Below are 24,574 nucleotides of genomic sequence, written 5' to 3'. Positions count from 1 at the left end.
GCAGGTTGCTCCTGGGGACAGAAATGGGAGTGCTGGTTATAGGATTTGAGACTCGTCCATATTTTAACATTCAGCACTCACCGAGCATATTATATGCTGGATCATGTGCTGAGCACTGGTCAATTTTATTTTTAAGAAGCAAAATTATGCTTCAGGTTTATTTTAAGCTATTTTATTTATAGAATGAATGAAGTTTGAGCTAAGAAGCTTTGTTGATTACATCTCATCCCTCATTCTTTGTCACAGTCACAAGTATTCCCATTGGTTTGCTCCCTACCTTAAATATCCTCAGCATTAGCACTGACGTCACTTCTGGGGAGATGGTTTCACAATATGCCAAAAGATGTTCCAGGCAACCTCACACCACACTTCATGTGTGAAGGTGGATTATCCAGAGAGAGTACCCTTGCTGCAGAATTATCAGTATACTTTTTCCATCTGTATGTAGATTTTAAAGGTACCTGTTTGTATATCTATGAAATGCATAAATGCTTTAGCTGCTTCTTTAGAGTACAATTCTGCATAGAGTATTTAGTAAGCAGCTAATACACACAGGTCATGTTGCCTTAGAGATAAGGAATAATTTGTTAAGTAGATCCTGATGCTGTAGTAGAAGGGGTATAATGAATTTGTCCATGATTTGTATCAGAGTGTTGTTGAAAGGGAAGAAGCATAAATGATGTAGCCGAAGGGGAGGGGCTTTGAAGGGAGTCTTAGGTTTGCAAGCTGCTTGCCTATTTATAAGCTTCATAACCTGCAACAAGTTAATTATCAGTTTACTTACCTGTAGAACAGAAGTTTTTTGTGAAGTATTAAAACAAAGCTGGTATCCTATGATATATATTCAATAAATATTAGTTTCTTTCTCTCCTTGAGCTCCTCCTCCTCCACCACTACCCTTACTTCCCCTCCCACCTCCAGTCCCCTGACACGCACTCATTAATTCTGGTTCAGAAATTTAGGTTGGGAGGTGCCTGGGTGGCTCATTTAGTTGAGTATCCAACTCTCCAACTCTTGATTTCAGCTCAGGTCATGATACCAGGGTCATGGGATCAAGCCCTGAGTCAGGCTCCACACTCAGCATGGAGCCTGCTTGGGATTCACTCTCCCTCTCAATCTCTCTCTCTCTCTCTCTCTCTCCCTCTGCCACTCCTCCAGTTCCCACTTGCTTTCTCTCTCTCTCTCTCTCTCTCTCTCTCTCTCAAATAAAAAAAGAAAGAAAGAAATTTAAATTGGACTGATCAGGCAAAGAGAAGAACTGGCCAATTCAGTTCAAACCTGACCTGCTTATCAACCAGCCAACGCTTTCCCCTTCCTCTCTGCTGATTTGAGTCTTCTTACTCATCAACATCCATCTTGTACTTCCCCTCTTCCAGGAAGCTTGTTGTGTGTGGCCCACGCCGGTGGGCCTTTCCATCCTTGGTATCCTGTCATACAGCACAGTTGTTGTCAGCTCCATGTCCACTTACATGCCCTCACTTCATACACTTCCTTGAGGGTAAAGACTCAGTGTTACTCATTTTCACATCCCTGAGTATTCAGCCTGGCACATGGCAAATGCTTAGAAAGTATTTGTTGAATAATAGCAGCCAGTTAAAAACAAATCATCCACTGGAGATATTTCCTAACAATGTAAATATACTTAATGCTACTGAACTGTACACTTTTTTTTTTTTATCAAGAAGGTACCATCTTCAGATTCTTTTTTTTTTTTAACATTTATTTATTTTTGAGACAGAGAGAGACAGAGCATGAATGGGGGAGGGTCAGAGAGAGAGGGAGACACAGAATCTGAAGCAGGCTCCAGGCTCTGAACAGTCAGCACAGAGCCCAACTCATGGGGCTTGAACTCACGGACCATGAGATCATGACCTCAGCCAAAGTCTGACACTTAACCGACTGAGCCACCCAGGCACCCCTGAACTGTACACTTAAAAATGGTTAAGATGGTAAATATAATGTTATATGTCTTTTACTACAACAAAATATTCTTTAGCTTAAAATTGGGTTATTCCCATGAACAGTAAATGTTTGTGCTTGGCATAAAAAAAAATCATCCAAGTTCCAATCTAAAAGGGATTTTAGGGATTAGCCAGATAATGACAATGAGGCTTGAAGTTAGAACAGTGTTTTTCAATGTCAGCACTGTTACCTTCTGGGCCAGACACTTTGTGGTTGTGGGGTGCTGTCACATGTATTGAAGGATGAATGCTTAACATCAGCCATGGCCTCTACTCACTAGATGCCATAGCACCCCCTCCCCCAATTGTAACAATCAAGAGTGTCTCCAGTCATTGCCAACTGTCCCCTGGGGCTGGGGGACATGGTACAAAATTGCTCCTGGATGAGAACCACTGATGTAGAAAAAACCTGTCTCTGCTAGTGCCTTCTTCCCCAACAAGACAGGGAGATGCTGGAGGTTAGATGTGAATGTTAGTGGGCATATGTGAGGATGCACATATGCACTCATAGCCCTTCAAGCCAGGATGCTATGCTTTTCAGGGGCTGGTGGGTGGTGGTTGTCTCCGTCTTGTCATTAAAAGTCCATGTGTGAACAAGTGCTTCCCAATTACCTTTTAAAGCAAGCATGTACAGAGTGGGTGCTTAATAAATACTTTTTGAGATGCAGTTACCTGCTGGCCGCCCACTTACAGCATCTAAAAATTATACCTAGACAGGCAGACAAATGACTCAGAGAATGCTTCATGGTCCTGGCTCTACAGCGCTGTTTTGGAGCCAAGCTTCCAAAGCAAGCCCATTGGATTCTTCTAGATATAGACTCTATCTCTACCGCTATAAATCCTAGCAATTCCTTATATTTGCTAGCATTTTACAGACTATAAAGTGCTCCCACACATACATGACCTCCACCCTCCTTTTTTTTCATATGTGACCTCCCTTGATTCCCATAACAACCTTGTGAGGTAGTCAGGGCAGGAACAATTATTCCCATTCAGCAGGTAAAGGAAAGGGCTGTCAGAAAAATTCAGGTCACACAGCTTGTGAGTGGCAAAGCAAGGAATCAATGGCTCCCCCAATTCTGAGCCTTCCGCCCTTTTCATTTTTCAGTAAGGAATCCAAAACAGCAGAGTCCTGCAGCACCTTCCACATGTTTATTCTGCCAGAGATAGCAACTCTGCAGGGCACATGTCAGTCTTGACCTGTTGTCACCCTGATGTAACTATTTGTATGGTCCTAATGGGAAAGTCTATACAGGGTAGGAAACATGGTGAGCTTCCTGCCATGAGGATCAAGGCCCCCAATATACCAGATCCTGCTTCCACACTTCCCCCAGTCCTGAAAATCCTGAGATCTTCTCAGCCACTTTAAGGAAGAAGCATAAAGAAAGTTCACCTGGCTTTCTCTAAACATTATAGAAATGGACAGAACCTCCAAGCCCTAAGAGGATCTCTGATTAGACTCTAAGACTAGCATGAGCTATTAAGGAAGGCCAAAAGCTTTTGGATTAGAGGGTCTGTTGGGCATTAGAAGTCTGTAATTCCATGCCGTAGGAAATTCTTTGATGCCTACAGCATTCTAGTGCGGACAGGCCTGGATGTGAGTAAGGCCTTAATAGGAGTCACATGAACATTGGCCCACAAGTGGGGAAATCAAGTTATACATGGCAAATGTGGATTTTCTTAATTCCAAATTTTTTTCTGGTGAAGACTTGCCCACTGATATAACCTGGAGTGGTTTGCTTGGCTTTTCTTTGACAGAAGAAGCCAAGTTGGGCCTCATTGTCCAGGCATCCTAGGACTCATTTTTTACCAAAGAAGATCTATATGATAAGGTGATTATATTACTAATTGGGATGGATGAAAGGAAGGATTGAAACCTTGGCTATACCAGATGAATGGGCATCTCATTCTTAAATGGTTTTATAGACAATGAGTCTAAGAGTAAAACGATGGAGAAAAGCATCCCTACAGTAATCAACTTTCTTCCAACCTCTCATCAAGAAAGGTCCATAGTCAAGATAGAAAAGACCTTTCCCACTTCTCCTTTTTCAAAGCCACTCCAGAAAAAACACATTTGGACAGGGTCCAAGTGTAAAAGCCCTCCAGTTAAAGTCTCTATTGTGCAATTTCTAGAGGAGAGGCCCTGTAGAATAGTGCAGGAAACCCAGGCTGGGAGTCCAAGGACTTGGACTGCTTATGCAGTCCTTGCTGCCTATGCAATATGTGACTTTGGTCAAGTCTCCTCACCTCTCTAAAACTCAGTCTTAGCAAAGGTAAATATAAATGATAGTACCTGCCCTGTGCACCTAAGAAGGTAGTTCTGAGAATCAAATAAAGTAATGGATGTGAACACTTTGTAAATCACCATCGAAGGTGGCACAGTAGAAAGAAGGAATCAGATCTGTGTTCTAATTCCTTAATAAGCATCTTATCTTAATAAGTATCATCTTAGTAAAGCTGGCTATTTCCTGGGAAAAGCTTGAGGCTGTGTGACAGAAGATTTAGGTTCTAATACAGTTACTACTAACCTACTCCGTGATTTAGGCAAATAACTACCTCTCTGGGTCTCAGTTTCTTCATCCATAAAATAGGGATAGTAATACCTCTCTCATTTTTTCCCATTTGGAAAATGGGAGTAATAGTTGCCCTATTTTCTTCCCCTATAAATTGGAGACAGTAATAATAGCCAGATCACTCTCTTCAGCAGTGAAAGAAGTGGGTTGCTTTACTCATTTGCCTACAAAACACAATTGACCTACTTTGCAGGATCTGGAGGTTCCAAAGAAACATGTACATTAAATTGTTCTGTGGACATAAGTTCTAGATGGATGTCTGACATCATTCATTCAGTAAACATTTATGGAGTGTCTACTGTGTGACACTTTACAAGTGAGAGGATGCAGTAAATAGTAGGCATTACTCTTGACTAAATGTAATGTGAATGTTCTTTCAGCTTCAGAACACAGCTCTGTGTGACATTCCTTCCCCTGCAGAAGCTCCAGAGGCCACTAAGGTGGAGGAAAAGTTATCTGATTCTGGTTTTCTAGGTAGCGGCTTCCTAGAATCAGAGAGACATTCCTCTTCTTCCTGTTCTCTAGCACTCTGTTTTGGCTAGCATTTTTTTTTTTTTTTTTTTTGTTTTTAGCTTATATCTTTGTAATTTTAGTTTGGTCAAAGTTAAGATTTCAGGGCAGGGGGTAGAGTCAAATTTTTATAAAGTAAAGACTCTTGTCCCAACGTCAACCCATTATGACCCTCACCATCACCTCAGCAGCTCCACAGAAGGACATGTTATCCAAGAATAAGGAGACACAGTTAAGTGATCAGAGTCGCAAAGGGCTGTTGGTGTTGCACATCCCATTTTCCAGCAGCTGCCTGCCTCTGGAATGAGAAAAGGAGTACACACTCTGGAAATGCCAGAACAAAGGCTGGAGAACAGAAATGCTTACAGATCCCCACTGCAGTATTTGTTTTCCAAGAATCCTTGGTGGAACATTGACACTTAATTCCTGAGAAGACGGAATCTCTTTGATAACGTTCACTCCCACTTCCTCCTTGTGACAGCCATTCCTGGCTCTGAGAAACACCTACCCATTCCTCCACCACCTCCCTTTCCAGCACCTTAAAGACCAAAGTCAAACCTTGTTTTTCTCCTGTATTGATTATTTTTCTAACCCCTTGAACTAGTTTTATAACTCTAGCTGTATTACTCTCCTCTTGGCTGGCTTTGAAATGCCCTACAAATTACTTTTCTGATAAACTCCTGCTAGGCAAGGAGTTTACTATCACTTTTCAGCATTGTTAGCAACCCCATCCCTTGTTCTCAACTCCCGGCACTTGGTGTCTTTTAGGGGACAGGAGCACGTTACGTTTGGCAAATTAAGGGTCACTTGCTAGGGTAACTGTGTCCTGAGTCTTAGCACACTACCAGAAGGCCTTCTAGTCTCCACTAGCCTAACCTTCATGCAAAACACATATGGAGACTGGTGGAGGAGAGAGGGAGGCTGTTCCTATCACATAGGACTTTAAGTAAACGTACAAGAAAAGGAAAAGTCTTTAAGAACTAATGGGGCCCAGAATCTCATTTTTCTATCTCTCTTTGCCTGATGTTTAGATCACAAAGCTGAACATAAGGGATTGTTACTTCTTTTAGCTTCATCTGTGTATTTAGCCTGGTTCTGTTGGGATAGACTATCTGCACAGAAGCAAGGCAAGTTTGAGACAAATGTGCTTCCTTACCATCTGAATCTAGCTGCAGATGCTGTATGTCAGTCTCACGGTTGCTGCTGTCATACCTGCCTAGACCCCTTTCCTCTCCCATTAGTCATCTGAAGCTGCAATTTTTTAGTGTGAAAAGCATTCTTTATCCAAGAGGAATAAGATGTATTATTTAAAAAAAATTTTTTTAATGTTTATTTATTTTCGAGACAGACAGAGCATGAACGGGGGAGGGGCAGAGAGAGAGAGCGAGACACAGAATCCGAAGCAGGCTCCAGGCTCTGAGCTGTCAGCACAGAACCTGATGTGGGGCTCGAACTCATGAACTGTGAGATCATGACCTGAGCTGAAGTCAGACGCTCAACCGACTGAGCCACCCAGGGGCCCCAAAGTGTATTATTTTTAGAATGTGACTATTCACTGAAATAGAATGTTCCCTTTCACTGAAATAACCAGATGCATGAATTTTGGTTTAGATGTGAAAGTTCCAGGACTGGACTGAGGTTGAGTTGTGGTTGAGATCTGAAAGTCGTTTTTGAAAGTTGAGTGTAAAATCTCATACTCTGCATCTTGTTCAGCCCAGATATGGTTCCAAACCCCCTAAGAGAGGTGGTGGGAGTTTCAGATGTCCTCAGAACATTGTCAAACCAAGCTGGCCTCATAATACTCCAGTTCTGATTTTCTACCTGCATTCACTTAGTCTCTGATTCTTCCCTCAGCCCTCAAAGAGCTTTCTTTCAAAGAACCTGTGCAGTGCACCCTGATCACCTTGAATCACAAGAAGTAGAGGAAAGCTTGGGATGGAGCATGTCAGGAGCTCCTCCCACCCATCTGTTCCTCCCCTGCCCAATATACACATCCCAGTAGCCAACTATTCAGTCCTTGCTACCCGTCTCACCTCTCAGGAGAAAGCTGGCCTTTCTGCACACAGAAGCAGAAATAGATTAGTGGAAAATGCACTGGATTAAGCATCAGGAGACTGACTTCTAGATCCAATTTTACCCATCAGTGGCCGTGGAATTTGGAAAAAGTCACTTAACCCCTCGATGTCTTAGCCTTTTTGTAAAATAAAGAGAGAAATACCTATTCTTCCTCTTCTTCCTGAATTTCGTAAGGTTTTTGTGAGGGTCGCATGAAACAATGGAGGGGAACGACCTTTGGAAGAATATAGTGCTGAACCTTTGCACGTATTGCACTCCTACAAACCACTTCCAAGCTACTAGGACTGTTTTTATAGGGTTATTTCATATTTCTTACCAAGGGTGGGGCTGTCATGTCTGGGGTAAAAGCCAGCCTCTAGAAGTGCTATCGATGCTCCTGGGTCTTAAAAAACCCCAGGCATGGGGTATGACCACAATCTATACAAAATTTATGGCCCTTAAGCTCATTTTTGAAGCTTTCTACCCTGCAGATTGTCTCTGGGAATAGATTGCTTTTCCAGTCCTGCCATTTCCAGTTAGTCTTAAGATTTCTGTTGCCTCGAGTAGGCCATGGTACAGCCCAGTAAGAGGGTCTTAAAGTTCAGTACCTGAGCCACTACTTGCTACCATGTAGACTTGGACAATGCACTTGATATCTCTGAGACTCAGTTTCCTCCTCTGTAAAATGGATAAAATTATATCTGACTCCATAGGGGTATCCTGAGGACCAAAGGAGACATATAAATTATTACTAGACGCACCTGCCTGAAGGTGTGTTCCAAAGGCATTTTAGGATCAAACTAGAGATGAGACCACTGCTGCAAATGCCAGTCTTGCCAATTGTGCTGACTCCACTGTCTTCCCTGACAACCTTGGTGCCTCCTGCAGGGAACATCATTGGCTCTGGGATCTTCGTCTCGCCAAAAGGTGTGCTGGAGAACGCTGGCTCTGTGGGCCTTGCTCTCATTGTCTGGATTGTAACTGGTCTCATCACAGCTGTGGGAGCCCTGTGCTATGCTGAGCTTGGTGTCACCATCCCCAAATCTGGAGGTGACTACTCCTACGTCAAGGACATCTTTGGAGGACTGGCTGGGTAAGAGGACCCACAGAGGCCTGTGTTGTCTAGAAGCCAAGGCCAGTGGTTTCCAGTGTGCCTAGGAGAGCTAGAGAATAGGATTCCTCTTTTGCTTCCCTGTCATGGTCACTAATGTAGCTGTGTGTCCCCTTGATTCTTCTGAGGATGGCAGAAGAACCAGGTTGTAGTTTTTACCTCTTTGTTGATTTCAGTGGGCAACATTCTATGAGTGGTAACAAATTGGGCTTTGTGACAACTCTGACCATAGACTCACAGAGAAAGCACATCACAAAACAAAGCCCTTTTGTTTTACAAATTAGAGTGACCACCTAAGAAATGGGGTACCCTCTTCTCACACTATCAAGGATGAGGCCTCCCAGCAGAGTCAGCCTCTGATCTTGAATTTCGTCAGCTTCTGCAGCCCTGCTACTGAGGAGCTGAACCCTTACCAGGGGGCCAAGAATGTGGAGGGCACTTTCCCCTCATGCCCCCACTCAGTGCCGCCCCTGGCAGTTGCTTAAAGTGGCCACACCCTAAGCATGTCCTGGCTGTCAGAATTCTCAGGTTGCCTATTTTATTTTCCACCACTGGATTCTAGGAGCCAGGGCTCAGAGAAGAGATTATAAAAGGAGAGGGGAGAGAGAAGAATGCCGAGACATGTGTTCGCACTAGCAGACACTTAGCTCCTCGTCGTCAAACCACTTTATTGTCATTGCAGAGGGCCAACTGTCTCATTGAGCAGGAGTTGGGGTCCTCAGCATCCCTGAAAATGAAAAGGAAACGTACCCCTTTAGCCCACCCACCTCTACTGCCCAGTGACTTGCCCAGGTTTCTTTTGATGACTCTTGAATCCCTGCCATGCATGTCATTGGGGCGGGAGTCTCTGTGGCTGTCTTGGGTCAAGTTCTGTCCTGTTCCCCCTTCAGGTTCCTGAGGCTTTGGATTGCGGTGCTGGTGATCTACCCCACCAACCAGGCTGTCATCGCCCTCACCTTCTCCAACTATGTGCTGCAGCCTCTCTTCCCCACCTGCTTCCCCCCAGAGTCTGGCCTTCGACTCCTGGCTGCCATCTGCTTATGTAAGTGCCATCTGGGCCTTGCTCCTAGGACGGCCTCTTTTGGCCTTCCTGGTGGTCCGCTTGTCTCTGATTCTCCTTCCCCTCCCTCTTTCTTTCCTTCCCTCCTTTATTTCCACACCCTCCCCCCATTACTTTTCCAACATGTGTGCCTTGGATGAATTGATTATGCATATAATTATCTGGTGTTAAAAAAGAAGAAACTAGGGTGCCTGGGTGGCTCAGTCGGTTGAGCATCTGACCAGCTCAGGTCATGATCTCATAGCTCGTGAGTTCGAGCCCTGCGTCGGGCTGTGCTGACAGCTCAAAGCCCGGAGCCTGCTTCAGATTCTGTGTCTTCATCTCTCTCTCTGCCCCTCCCTCACTCACGTTCTCTGTGTGTGTGTGTGTCTCTCACATTAAAAAATTTTCAAAAAAAAAAAAAGAAGAAGAAGAAGAAGGAGAAACGTAAATAGCTGCTCAGGGGCACAGTAATTTTCACCGGCAAGGTTCTTTACATCATACACAGCACTTTCACCTATATTATCTGATCTGAGCCTCATGACAAATCCATGAGGTAAGCGGGGCCAATATTATCACTTTCCTAGAGCAGGTAAGTACAAGAGCCAGGCAAATGAATACTCAAGGTGGCAGGCCCTGAGTGGAGCCCAGATCTCCTAATTCCTTCTCTTTCCAGCACATACACTGTGGAGGCTCCCTGATGCTTTAGGAAGATTTTTTTTTCTGGCTTCATCCATCTCTACCTCAATCTGCCAGTTCACAGCTTAAAACTCTTTGGGAGGAGAGTGTAAAGCTGTGAGTTGGGAGAAAATAAGTGCATCGTCTATGGTCTCTACCCTTAATATGCTTTCTACCTAACTGGGGAGAAAAGCCACAGAAACAGGTTCTATAGTAAGGATTCAATTTCAGTAAAATTTCAGAGAAGGGGCAGGGGTGCCTGGGTGGCTCAGTCCATTAAGTGTCTGACTGCTGCTCAGGTCATGATCTCATGGTTCATGAGTTCGTGAGTTCAAGCCCCAGAGTTTGCTTCAGATCCTCTGTCTTCCTTTCTCTCTGCCCCCACCCTGTTCTCTCTCTCTCTCAAAAATAAACATTTTTTAAAAATTCAGAGAAGAAGGAAAGATGTTTGTGAGCTGGAATAGATTAGAGATTTGTGTAGAGAAATTCTGCAACTCATATTTTTAGGAAGTATCAGGGATCTCAATAGATTGAGATATTTTATATATTTTAACCAAAAACTAATTTTTAAAGAAAATATTTGGATTTTTTCCAGGCTCCACTTTTTGGAATTAACATGATCCCTGCCTTCTCGTACCTTTCAACACACATACACTTAGCTGAAGGCAGTGACAATCTGGGCCACACTTTTTCCCAGATCTTGATGTTTTCCCTCTGTCAGGGTGGTGGGAAAGAAGAGGAGGGGTCACTTGCCCACCCCGAGGCCTCTCACAGGGGTAGTCTCCTTGGCAAGCATGCCCTCTTTGGCAGTGGTATACAGCTCTAGGAGAGACCCCTACCATCCAAGCAGGTGGTACTATGGGGCCAAGATACTTATTTGGGGTATATTCCCTGTGCTTGGTCAGGCCTGCTCACGGCCCTAGAGGCAAAGGAATGTGGACTCCAGAACCAGGTTGCCTGAGGCTGCATCTCTGCACCACTTTCTAATTGTGGCAAGTGCTTGGCAAAGTTCCCCACCCCACCCTGCTGTGAGATGGAGGTTGTAATCCTGCCTGCACAGGAGGTCATGGTTGTAAGGATTGCATGAGATAATAAATGTTCTTAGCACACAGGGTCACGTAGTCACTGAGGGTGGTCACTCAGTCCTTGCCTGCTAGCTGGATCCAGAGCTGGGAGAGGTGTGGGGAGGGGGAAGGTGGCATGGGAATGCAGGAAGAGTTGCTATTTCTGCCATCAGACAGGTTAATGGAGGTAGGAAGGAGGACCACATAAGTGCTGGCCACTGCTCTTTCAGTGTCTCGTGCACACAGCCTCGGCTTCCTTTTTCCTGCTGATACTGCTAAAGTATCTCAGACAGGAGGCCACCCTTACTCTCCAACAAGAAATTGACAACCATGAGACTGGTCAGTCTGTCCCCACAGAGAAAAACCAGGCCACACAGTGGAGTTGCCTTGGCAGCTGACCCCACAGCCTCCTTTGCCTTCCCCCAAACTGCCAAGGGTAGCTGATCCCTTGTGCCAGGACCCTCTGTAGTTGTATAGTCCCATAGATACCCCCTCAGGTCAGACAAGGTTATCTCTTGCCTATAGCCCAGCTCTGGAAAGACAGTTGTGCCTTGTCCCCTCCACAGCCCACTCCTCAACTGGACACTGCTAGCACCAAGCCAAGGAGGAATTTAGAAACTCTGATGACAAAATGACAAAGTCCTCTCCTCTCCCAATTCCTGCCATTAAAGGTTCAATAAAGCTTATCTGACCTGTCCTCTGCCTCCTAAGTAGAACTGCAGGGAGATTATCTCCAACTTAACATTGGTCAATCTTGTTCTCCAGAGACAGGAATTTTTCATTGTCCTTGAGCTAGGTATTCAAGTACTTTTTCACCTTCATAAGCAGAAAAATCTAAAACCCAAACTTATTTCTCCTTATTTCTTTTGGCGGAAATGGAAAATAGCTCCTTACCTAACCCCTTGTGCTACCCACTTCTTCCCAAATGTGAAGGCCATGTGGAGCCCATGACCCCTCTCCCGGCAGGGGTGTACGTGCAGACATAGCCACACACTCACATTTTCTCACCAGATGCTACCAGCTGCTTTGAGTCTGTGCAAAGAAAGTTCTGTTTTCTGGTTTGTTGAATACTTTTTTTTTTCCTGTTTTTGGAATCCACTTCTATAGGCCCTCTAATCATCTCTTAAGGTATTCAGTGAAAAAGGAACCAACTGTCCAGAAGGCTTGATGGATGCTACTTTCCTTAAATGCTATTATCTTTTATTCCAGCACCCTGTCCTCTTTGCAGGTGCCAGGCAAGCCAGCTGTGTAAAAATAGGCCCAGTGTTCTTTGGCAGTAGAGCCAAGAGTGGCCCAGTCTAGTCAGGTTTTTGAGAGAATCAGTAGAAAGTTTGGGATGGTCTGAATGTATTGAAATAAAAAGTTCTGCTTTCTGCTGTGTCATTTTGGTATACTGATGACAGGCCTAACCCACTGTAGGATGAGAATTTTTAAGGCCACCCTCTGTGAAGAGGTATATCATGGAGGGAGCAGGAAGACTGGGTGGGGAGCCTGGCAGGGAGACCCCATGGGCCCCTGGCTGGAGTTGGCCGTGGGAGGGAAGAGATGAGGTCAAGTCTGGTTCTGTGTTGGGGCCAAAATAGATCAGATGAGAAATGGCGGTGGAACAGCCAGTTGGGGGTGGAGAGAACCTGCTATAACTGGCTTGCCTGCTAGGAGCCTGGCAGGTTGGGGGTGGGGGTGGGGAGGGAGAAGGAACTGCAGAGCTGGATCTGCTTATGCAACTGCAGCTGCCACTTTGAGTTATTCTATTATGTAGGTCAAAGCTGATTATTCGCTGCTGAGTCAGCAGAATATCCCTTGCCACCAGGCAGTAAGAAAAAAAGAATGTATTTTACATTCTAATTAAATGAAAAGCCTTTCTCCCTTCTCCAGAGTGGGAGGAAGGACTTAAGAAAGAGGGGGAACAGGAGGTGTTGAAACTTGGCTTTGATGCCTTCTTCTGTGATTTTCTTGAGTGTTTCTCTTTTCTTTCTTTGTCTTTTTACTAATTTATAAATGACTATATTCTCTAGGTAAAAGATTCAAGTAATTATATAAAGTTGGTCGACTGTGAAAACTTCCCCTTACTGTCACAGTCTTCCCCTGCCCAGTGGCCGTGCTAACAGTTGATAGGTATCTTTCTAATTCTAAATAAAATGCATCTCTCCATGTATGTGTCTGGACATATAGACAAACATATTGACAGGTTATTTCTGCAGCTTGCTGTTTTATCATTTAGTTATATCTTTTGGCAATTGCCTGAGTTTCTAGTTATAAACAAAGAGGTCCCATTGACACTGAAGGAGCTTCAGGTGTTCTGGGGTCCCCCATTTGTGCTTCTTGCTTCCTAACACTGGGTTTTCCTTTGGGATCTGTCTCCCTCTCCTTGGGACTGGGCCACCTTTCACTCAAGCAGCTCTTGGTCTCCTTCCTGGCTTTGGGAGCTAGGGTCATGTCCAGAAGCTAAAGTAGAATTTTTTCTTCTCATTCAAGTACCCTTTCCCCCCTGAATGCCTGTCCTAAAAAAGCTCCTTCTCCTTTCTCACCCTGAGGGGACAAGAGTGTGCTGCATGCATTTCACAAGTAAAAAATGCTTCTTATCTTATTTTCTATCTCTCTACTGAGATTCCTAAGAGGCTAGTCTTTTAGGGCTTCAGATTTCTCCTCCTCCTCCTGCTTCTGCTTTTCTCCTTTCCCTCCTTCTCCTCCTCCTTTTTTTTCTTCTTTTTCTCTTTCTCCTTCTTTTTCTTCTTCCTTGAGCAGCTTGGAAAAGAAAGAACTTCACTATTTGTGTAATTTTTAACTCTGATTTGCTCTGCAATTCCTCTGTGGAAAGCTTCCAGGTCCTTGATGCAGGATGCTATGATAGATAAACGTGTGTATTGTTTTGCAAGTCTCTTGCAAATTAATACCTTGACATCAGAGGGTTCTAGTCTTTCCTAATTTCTAAATCCCTTAGTCTTGGTTCATTTTCCTTTGAGGTTTCTTTCACATTCTCTAACCCCAAATTTATCTCCATTTACTAAACCTGTTGCCTCAGATGCCTGGACAGCATTGCTTTCTTGCCCTCCTTAATTCCCGGAGTTCTCTGGATGTCTCATAATCCTTATATGTATGAATCCAGACAAACAGACTGCCCAGATTTAATCCATGTATATCCAGGTTGTCTTCTTTCCCCATACATCGTCTAGCATACAGGCGTTCCTGGGTGGCTCAGTCTGACTTTGGCTCGGGTCATGGTCTCACGGTTCATGGGTTCGAGCCCTGTGTCAGGCTCTGTGTTGACAGCTCAGAGTCCAGAGCCTGCTTCAGATTCTGTGTCTTCCTCTCTCTCTGCCCCTCCCCTGCTCACGCTTTGTTTCTCTCTCTCTCTCTCTCTCTCTCTCTCTCTCAAAAGTGAATAAACGTTAAAAAAATTTTTATTAAAAAATAAATAAATAAAATCTAAATACAGTTGACCCTTGAACAATGGAGAGGTTAGGGATGCTGACTCCCTGAACAATTGAAAATCCACATATAACTTTGACTTCCCAAAAACTTAACTACACTTAGCCTACTATTGACTAGAAGCTTTACCAGTAACATAAACAGCCAATTAACACATATTGTGTATGTTGTATGGATTATATATACTGTATTCTTACAATAAAGTAAGCTAAAAACGTTAAGAAAATCATAAGGAAGAGAAAATACATTTACAGTGCTGTGCTGTAACAAATCCACATTTTAGCGGGCCTGTGATGCTCCAACTCATATCGTTCAAGGGTCACCTGCATATTGAAAATCTCTTTAATTTTTTACTCAGTTGTCAATTTGACTAAAATCTCGTTTTTCATTTTTATGATTCATAGAGACTAAAATTATTTTGTAAGTGGCTTTTCAAAAAAGAAAGAAACTGCAAATCTATCAGTTAATCACCATATTGAGCTCCAACACTGAGGGGCGATGATAAGGCATTATTTATAGAGTCTGGGAAGAGGTTAAAGGCTAATGAAGACATTGGTGTACAAACAAATAATTACAATACAATGTGATGACAAAAGTGTGTGCAACACAAAGAAATGTCCTTCAAAGTTGCCAGAGGAATGCTAGGTAAGGCTCCCAGATTGAGCCAAATCTAAAAAGGTAAGTAGGTGGGCTCCAGATAGGCATGAAATAGAACAGCCAGGTAGAGGGATGGGCGCAGGAAAGACTTTGTGTCAAGAGAGAAATGACATGTTGGAGAAAAGCAAGTACTTTTGTGTGGATGGAGCCCAGGAGAGTGATAGGAGATGAGGTTGAACAGGTGAGAAGGGCCCAGATCTCGAAGGATCTTATATATCATACAGGAGAGAGCAGGCTTCATCCAAGGCATGGGGAACCACTGAAGGATATTGAGCAGATGAGTAACATGATTAGGCTCACATCTGAGTGAAGACTGTGACACTTGAAGCAGGAAGACGAGTTAGCAGGCTAAACATTTGTCCAGGCCAGCGAAATCCTGGCCTGAAATAAAAATGAAGTTACAAGGTGACAAAAACCAGAAAGATTTAGGAGTAGAATCAGCTGGACATGGTGATTGACTACTAAGAAGGAGCAATGTAGTTTATCTAGGATGAATCAAAATGAAATGTTTCAACTGTCTAGTGTTTGTGATGAGCATTCACAATGTGTTCTCTCTTTCTGCCTTCCACCACCTCCGCAAAGCCCTGAGGAGCACTGAGCAGGTCTTTGGCTGGAAGCCTTCCTCAGGGTGGCTACCCCAGGTTGTTGCTCAAAAGTCTGCTGTAGAGCAATACAACCTAGAAAGGAGTTGGGACTCTTGGGAAGCATTATATAAACGAGAATCTCAACACTTTGTTCATTCAACAAAGATTTATCAAGTGCCCATGATGTGCTAGATACTGTTTGAGACACAGGAGATACAACAGTAAACCAAAAAACCTCATTCTCATTTGCGGTGGCAGCAGCAGGAAGTTGAGACTTAATAAACATTTACTGAGTCCACATGTGTGTCTTCCAGGTACCACAGGGGATACAGAATCATTCAATTATTCTCAAATAACTGAGTGTCTGTTCTGCTTCAGGGACTGTGTTAGACATGAGGATACTTCGTTCCTGTACCAAGGAACCCACAGTCCAATGGATGATTCTGACAAAGACACAAGGAATCTCAGTTCTAACTCGTAAATTCCCCAAGAGGACAACATCCAAGCAGAGCTAGATATAACAGAAACGGGAGTAGAGGCGCCTGGGTGGCTCAATCGGTTAAGCGTCGACTTCAGCTCAGGTCATGATCTCGTGGTTCGTGAGTTCGAGCCCCACATTGGGCTCTGTGCTTACAGCTCAGAGCTTGGAGTCTGCTTCAGATTCTGTGTTTCCCTCTGTCTCTGCCTCTCCCCCACTCACGTTCTGTCTCTCTCTCAAAAATAAATAAACATTAAAAAAATTAAAAAAAAAAAAAGAAATGGGAGTAGGGACTGTGGTTGAGGAAAATCTTGGAGAAAATTACATATAAGTTGAGGAAAGACCAGTTGGAGATAGGGCAACATTCAGCATGGAGAGAAAAGTGGAATGGGATGGGACAGGGAGAATGTTACAGCAGGAAGGATTAGCATGTGCCAAGGTCTAGGAACAGGAAAGAACATTCCCCCTTAGGGGAACTTCAGGTGATTCAGTATAGCCACAGCATAGACTAAGAGGTAGGAAATGTAGATAGAAGTGAAGACTCAGCCATGAAAGGGCCTTCTGGGCCATGCCAGAGAGATTGGGCTTTACTCTAGGAGCAGTGGGACAGCATTAAAGGGTTTCAGAAAATTGATATGATCATATTTACATTTTAGAAAACTCATGGCTGCAAGAGTAAAGGATGAATTGGAGAGGGGAATAAGATCAGAGGCAAGGAGACCAGTTATAATGTGGTTACAGGAATCCAGGATAGGGATGACAGTGATATGAATTAGGGATGGAGCTGTGGGGGTATACAGAAATAGATGTATTTGGCATTTACAAGGTAGAATTTACAGGACCTGGTGATTATGGTGATTGGGGAGTCAAGGATGGCACATTCTCATTGGAATGCAAGTGAAATAAATTGAGGATAACACTGGATTATATTTTAATGCCTTGTCATTGGTGTGGTTCATACTGTGTTGAGTTGGCCCATCTGTCTCTCCAATGCTCACGATTCACTTCCCTTCCCATTCACCCTTCCCATTCACTCTCCAACACTCATGATCTGTTGCTGAGACTTGAGGAAGGCATTCCATATGCTTTTGGAATTCATGCCTATAATGGCAGAGTAAACACCTGCTCTTCAGTGCCATTTCACCTCCTCCCTGCCCTATAAGACCTCTGGAGTATCTTTTGTGCCTATTACCCTCATCTTAACACTTCTTTTTTTTTTTTTTTATTTTAGAACTATCTAACTTTTATTTTATTATTTTTTTCCAATATATGAAATTTATTGTCAAATTGGTTTCCATACAACACCCAGTGAACATTTCTTAAGAGCGATCCAATCTTGAGCTCTAATAAGAACAACTACCAATAAGTGCTCTATAGTTTATATATCATAGTAAGCAATTACAAATATCACAGCAAATTCTAGAGTTTGGATCTAGAGATCCATTGGTTGTTGGACACTTCTGTCCATTAGTCTAAATCTAGTTCTGTTCTCAGATCAGTTTCTTTGTCTTCTTTTTAGTTTCAATATGCTTCAATTCCTGGTCCAGATCACCTCTTCTTTCCTGGATTCCCATAGTGTCTCTTCTAGTCTCCAGCTTTCACTCTTAAACTGGAGTTTGCTGTTCAAAGGGTCCAAACAGCCAAAGTCCTGGAAATTGGGGAATGAGGAACTTGTTCCTGGGAATGTGTCCAGCCCTACTTAAGAGAGTAATAAATGGGATTGAGGCTTCCTAAAACAGGGAGTTTTCTAGTAGTTCAGCTTCCACTAGGATGGAAACAGCTTGCTAACTTTCTCAAACCAGCCTTGCAGATTAAATTCTCCTCTGGCCTTTTGTTGCTGACTTTGTTTTACCAAGAGGAGCCAGAGCCTGTGGTTTATGAAGTTCACATTTATTTCACATACCCAAGAATATAAAACTAGAAGACTACTGGGAGTGGGGCCTAATGTTACAGAGAGTTTTGGGGTAAAGATGAGAGGGAAGATTTGTTTTTGAGAGTTTAGCAAGTATAAGTACTACCTGCCATTGGAGTAGGGTTATAACTGAACCAATCCTGGGAATTTTGCAGCCTGGGTCCATGCTTATAAGCTTCAGTGACACCAACAGAGCCCACAAGTGTTCTAGTCCAAGAACCAACCAGACCTCCCAAGACTCACACCCTTTCCTCCGAGGCTGAGGGTGATGAAAAGTGAGGCTAGCCCTCTTGAGCTCTGTGCAGACCCCACAGAACCTGCCCCATTCCTTTTCCCATTTTGTCTGGGAGGCATCTGCCCTGAGAATTGGGGGGATGAGATAACAGGAATTTTTGAGGCCAGTGCTGAGACAATAATGAGTAGGATTAAAATGTAACTCTCAGAGGTAGCATGGTGCACTAGGTCTGTCTCCCCTGCTTTCCAGCTGCTTTCCATTTTTCTCTCCCCCCACCCCACCCCATCCCTACCCTAGCTCAGAAGCCATGTTTCGTTCATGCTGAAGAGAGAACTACTCAGCTCTTGGAAAATGCTGAGCTGGGAGTTTGGGCTTCTTGGCTAAACTAAGTCCCAGATGGTGATTCAGCAGAAACTCCAGGTCTAGCAACTGGCACGGAGGGGTCAGGATAAGAAGGAAGGGGAAGAGAGAGCCAGGGAGGGGGGTAGGGCAGCATGGGTGGGAGCTTAGCTGGAAGAATGCTTCCAGATGTAAAGGGCTGGAGAAGGACAAAACGTTACTGTAGCATGGTGCAAGATCTGTTTCACAGCCCCATTGTGGACCTTACAGAAGCTGGGATCAAAGCTTAGTTTATAGGAAAGGGCTGCTTTGATTGATTTTGGTGTTATTGTTGTTGCTTTGTTTTGATGTTTTTGTCTTTCATCAGTCAAGTTATTTATACTTACCATAATACCAGCCTTTGTTTTAGATAGGCAACAACTTGAGACTTTATAATACAACTCCTCACCCCGTGTGAAAAATGTCTCACCCTGGGTGAACAGGGAAGGATTCTAGGAAGCTGGCTGTGTCTTTCCACTCACACCCCTTTCCCCCCAGGTCTCTCTGAGGACTCATAGAAGGAAAGATAGCTCAGTCTGGCCCGTGTGGGCAAACCTGGAACCTTATCAGAGCCTTGGGTTGTGTTTGTTAGATCTCAAACAGGGCTCTCTGTTTTCTTTGCGTATCAGTGTCTTTTGGCAGCTGGCACTGGTAACCTCCTAGTTCTGGAAATGGCTGAGGTTAGGCAAGCCAAGCCCAAGCAGTCTCTCCACAATTAGAAACACGTGCCCAGATCCTTCCAAGAGCAGGACGGGAGATGTAGCCAAGGAGCCCTGTCCAGCCTATCACAGAGCTCAGTGTCACCACACCCCCTCCTGCGGGCTGAGTGCTCACAGGCTTGCTGCTCCAGCCTGGGCACCGGAGGGCTGGTCTAAGGGGCGTCACCTTGCCCCTTTTGCTCCAGGTCTGGAGGGGAGGGAGTTAGGGGGAGCTGACAGAGCATGGCGGAAGGCGGAAGGAGGAGAAGTGTGTGCCCCAGCAAAAGGTGAGACTAAGAAACCAATGCCTATGACCCAGGTGAAATTTATGGCTGCTTCAGAGGTCTGGGAGCTCCATCCCGGAAAGGTGGTTATTTTGAAGCTCTGGAGAGGAACAGGGTGTTCTGATTTCTACAAAGTGGCGTCACAGCTTCCCCTTTCAGCAGCTGTTTGTTTAGTGCATTATATCTTTTTTCTGTCCTGGCCTTCTCTGTGCTGCATCTCTCAGGCTCTTTCTCCCTTACTCATATCGATGTGTACTGTCCCTCCTCTTCCTTCCTCCCCACTGTTGGCTCTCTCTTTCCCTCTCTTCTTCATCACCTGTCTTTATGGACTTTGACAAGTCTGGGCATTTCCCCCCACTTTCTACTGCCTGTTTTCTCTTATCTGAAAAGACAGAGAGGCCTAGTTCTGGAAGTGCTAAACAAAAACAAGTTGTTCCAAGCTGCCTCCAGCCCATTCCTGAGAAAGGTATGAGACAGCACGACCAAGAAATCCTAAAGAAGTTCCCAGAGTTCAAGAGAACAAGTGATGGTGACATTGACAAGGGGCCAGAGAAGGGGATACAAAGGCAGAGAACCAAGACTGCCAGTGGGAAATAATTTTCTAAAGCTCTAGGAGCAATGGAGGTGACTCTTTTGGTTTCTGAGGGGTAGCCATCTTAGTCTTCCCCTTTGCCACATTGGCATCTCATTTCCTGCTAGCCTGAAAGCAGACTAGCTAGTATCTTCAGGTCACTTCAGAGTGGCACTTCAGCAATGATCTTGAGTACCACTGACAGGAGCAGGAGAAAGAGAATGTAGGAATGGGCAAAGGGAATGCAGGGCAATGTGTATATGATAAAATAAAGGCTGATGTAGTGGGAGAATAAGCAACTGAGAAACTGGGGGCCAGGAGGACATTAGTTGGGGTCTTACTCCACTCTGTATAAAATGACGTCCTGAGTCTCTCAGGTCAGTTCCTGGCTCTGATTGCTCATAAGGCTAGAAATGTGCCTCTGGATAGTAGGGCAAAAGCGTCAAACATTTCCCCCTAGTTTGGGGGCTTTCTACAAGGAGAGCCCCAACTAGTTCATTCTTCTGAGCACAGTTCTTTTTCTTTTTCTTTTTCTTTTTCTTTTTTTCTTTTTTTTTTTTTTTTTAGAGAGAAAGTGTGAGTGGAGAAGAGGGACAAAGGGAGAGAAAGAGAGAATCTTAAGCAGGCTCCATGCTCAGTGTGGAGCCAGACATGAGGCTTGATCCCATGACCCTGGGATCATGACCTGAGCCAAAATCAAGAGTTGGAAGCTCAACCAACTGAGCTACCCACACGCTCCCTGATCACTGTTACAGGGGCACCTGGGTGGCTCAGTTGGTTAAGCATCAGACTCTAGCTCAGGTCATGATCTCACAGTTTGTGGGTTCAAGTCCCACATCGTGCTCTCTGCTCTCAGCACAGAGCCTGCTTTGGATCCTCTGTACCCCTCTCCCCCACCGCTCCTACCCCACTGTCTCTCTCTCTCTCTCTCTCTCTCTCTCTCTCTCAAAAATAAATAAATGTAAAAAATTTTTTTGTGGGGAAAGACACCTGAGTGGCTCAGTCAGTTAAGCATCTGACTTCGGCTCAGGTCATGATCTCACAGTTCATGAGTTCAAGCCCTGCATCGGGCTCTGTGCTGACAGCTCAGAGCCTGGAGCCTGCTTCAGATTCTGTGTCTCCCTCTCACTCTTCTCCTCCCTTGCTCACACTCTGTCTCTCTCTCTCTCTCTCAAAAATAAATAAATAAACATTAAAAAAAATTTTTTTTAACCAGCCCCCTATCCAAATGGCCCCATCCTGGCTTTCACCTCATCACACCCAAACGACATGGTACATGGAGCAGAGCTGGCTTAGCAAAAGGAATGAGATTGGGGTTCCATGTGGGAAGGTCTTCACTTGGCCTCTGATGAAGACATAAAATGACCCTTTGCCAGCCCAGCTCAGCAAGAGGCCAGAGTCCTGTGTCCAGAAGCAAGGGAGTACCTGAACACATAAACCTGGCCTGTGCTGGTTGCAGATACTTAAAACCAGCCCCACCATTCCCTAACCCATTTTCTAAATGGAGATTTTAGTTATTTTATGCTTGCAAGTCACTGATGTTCTGTTTAAAGATGGACTACAGAGATTAATTTTAAATTGTCTCTTTTACCTATAATCTATAATATATCCATCTAAGGTAAAGGTTCCCAAAACATGTTGTTCATGTTCTTCCCTTCTAAAATTTGTTAATCCTTTAACCTTGCCTCCCTTCCTGGGGGGTTGGGTTGGGTTGACTCAACCTGGGAAAGTCCCAGAACGGGCTCTGCCAGGGTGCTTTCAGTGTTGTCCACTGCAAGATAGTGCGCATTGTGGCCACTCTATCCTTTGACTTGAGGAAGGAACCCAGTCTCAGGACACTTGAGCCCATCTCTTAGCTTTTCATCTTGACTTCCTCTATGTCTGTGATTATAGCCTCTGGTCAGTAAAATTAGGAGACCAATAAAACCATGGGGGCAGAGAACAAAGGAACCATGTTTGTGAGCATCCCAGGGCTATACCCACCTTGTAAGAAGTTTAAGACTCTTGGGCTTCCATTTGTATGTATATCTGGGTTGTGTGTGTGGGCCTGAAGTTTCATGGAATATGGAGGAGACTGGATGAGAACCTGGGGTTGCATGAAGGAGGGATACTAGGAGTGTTTTTTTGCTCCAAATTTTTGTGAGAAGAAAATCACAGCTAGGGGTGCCTGGGTGGCTCAGTCAATTAGGTGTCTGACTTCGGCTCAGGTCATGATCTCATGGTTCGTGAGTTCGAGCCCCATGTCGTGCTCTGTGCTGACAGCTCAGAGCCTGGACCCTGCTTCGGACTCTGTGTCTCCATCTCTCTCTGCCTCTCCCCAGCTTGCACTCTCTCTCTCTCAAAAATAAATACATTAAAAAACTAAAAAGAAAAGAAAATTACAGCTAGAGTTATTGGAGGGTGAGCCTGTTTACTACTGTATAGAATTACAAAGGGAAGGAACAGGAGGCAGTAACACTTTAGCTATAGGATCCTGGGGGTGTGGAAGAGTTGGGATGCTGTCATTTGGTGTGGAAATTTGCCAGCTAGGTCAGCACATGCGTGACTTCACTTTCACTGACCACTTCTAGAGGGCCCCACCTCTTTCCTCCACAGGTGTTCTGCAAGGTCTGTGGACAGGCACTCCTTTGGGGTCTTGGATATGCTGTCTGGTTACTCTTTAAAAGGTTTGCTCTTTCAAGGTGTGCCACCTGCCTTCTGGTCTTTCTGTATGCTGCCTGGCCCTGTATTAGCTTCCTATTGCTGCTACAACAAATTATCACAAACTTAGTGACTTAAAACTACACAGATTTGGTGTCTTATACTTCTGAAGGTCAGAAATCCTAAACTCAAGGTGTCAGCAAAGCTGTGTTCTTTCTAGAGGCTCTGGGAACAGTTGTTTCCATGTGTTTTCCAGCTTCTGGAGACTCCTTAACATTTTTGATTCATGGCCCCTTCTTCCATCTTCAAAGCCAGCAGCATGGCTTCTTCAGATCTTTCTTTCTCCCTCTCTGACTTCTGTTTCTGACATCATGTCTCTTTTCCTAACTCTGACCCTCCCTGCCTTCCTCTTATAAGAACTCTTGTGACTACATTGCACTCATTCAGATAATCCTCGATAATCTCCCCATCTGAAGTTTCTTAATTTACTCACATTTGCAAATTTTCTTTTGCCATATAAAGTAACATGCTAACAAGATTAGGATGTTGACATCTCTGGGTTGGTCATTTCTCTGCCTACCACTGGCCCCATGAGTTCTGATGTCATCATCCGAGGGAGGAAGTGAAGGAGAAGCTTCTGTGAGTCCCCAAGGGATCAGAGTCTGAGGATCAGGGCTGGGAGGGGACTCAGTCTTCTCTGCAGGATACAGGAGCTTGCCAACCCTCTCTACAGTGGACATTGTCCAGGTCAGTGACAGGATCTGCATTGTCATCGACCCGAGGACTCTGCATCTCTCTTTCAGTCTTACAGTTTTCCCATGGACAGGAAGTACTGAGCCCACCTCTCCTATCTGGCAGTTGAGAGGCCCTGTGCTCTGAGCAGGGCACAAGATTGCTGGGGGGCACCTAGGTGGCTCAGTCAGTCAAACATCTGACTCTTGATTTTGGCTCAGGCCATAATCTCACAGTTCACGGGATTGAGCCCTGCATTGGGCTCCACTCTTTTAGTGTAGAGTGTGCTTGGGATTCTCTCTCTACCTCTCTCTCTGCCCCTTCCCTGCTCACACACTCTCTCTCTCAAAATAAGTAAGTAAACTTAAAAGAAAAAAAAAAGATTGCTGGGTTCTAAATTCCCTACTCCTGCCTGTCTTGTTTTTTGTACCCCTCCTGTCCCTTGACATTAAGGTGTCACCTTGTCACCTTTTCCAACTTGGCAGATTAAGTAACCAACTCCTGACTTCAGCATCTTCTTGAAGTATCGGCTTCTTGATAGTCTTTTTTTTTTTTTTTAACCCAGCAAACAGAAAGGAAACAAAAGAGAGAGGAGAAAATGCCCAAGAAATACAGATAAGTCTAAGATTCCATGGAGGCCTCTAGAGAAGCAGCAACCACCTCACAGCCAGATTACAATGGACAAGAACAAGAATCTTATTCCTTCTTATTTATTTTATCCAGCTGGGCCAAAATTATAAAATTCTTCTTTCTGTTAGGGTCTCTCCCTCCTATAGGAAGCATCTGATTCCCCTGGGCTGAATTAGCCCACTGGCTTCCATGAAGAGCTCTGTTGCCACCACATTGTGGCATGATCATTGTTGCATGATTATCTTTTAGCTCACCCAACATCCCCCCTTAGTCTGTCAACTCCCTGTGGGCAGGAACTTGTGTCTTACTTAGAACTCCCCTAGGCACTCTACCAGAGTGCTTAGAATATGTAGGC

At 44.5% G+C, this 24,574-nt stretch overlaps 1 protein-coding gene across 4 annotated transcripts in view; it reads left to right on the top strand.

Annotated features, from left to right (window-relative positions):
* Window positions 1–24,574, top strand: part of SLC7A8 (solute carrier family 7 member 8) — a 78,084-nt gene that overhangs the window by 33,671 nt on the left and 19,839 nt on the right. For 2 of the 4 annotated variants that reach the window (XM_042942736.1, XM_042942735.1), the window contains exons 3-4: window positions 7,988–8,192; window positions 9,101–9,252. The exons of 1 other annotated variant lie outside the window; for it this stretch is intronic. In XM_042942736.1, the coding sequence (XP_042798670.1) occupies window positions 7,988–8,192; window positions 9,101–9,252 (357 nt within the window). Of the gene's footprint in view, window positions 1–7,987; window positions 8,193–9,100; window positions 9,253–19,520; window positions 19,650–24,574 lie in introns of those variants that run through there. One more of the 4 variants, XM_042942738.1, reaches the window with a different exon arrangement.

This window comes from Panthera leo, chromosome B3 (assembly GCF_018350215.1).
Source record: "Panthera leo isolate Ple1 chromosome B3, P.leo_Ple1_pat1.1, whole genome shotgun sequence".
Taxonomy (NCBI): Eukaryota; Metazoa; Chordata; class Mammalia; order Carnivora; family Felidae; genus Panthera; species Panthera leo.
The sequence above is the reverse complement of the archived record's forward strand: the minus strand, read 5'-3'. Positions and strand labels throughout refer to the sequence as shown.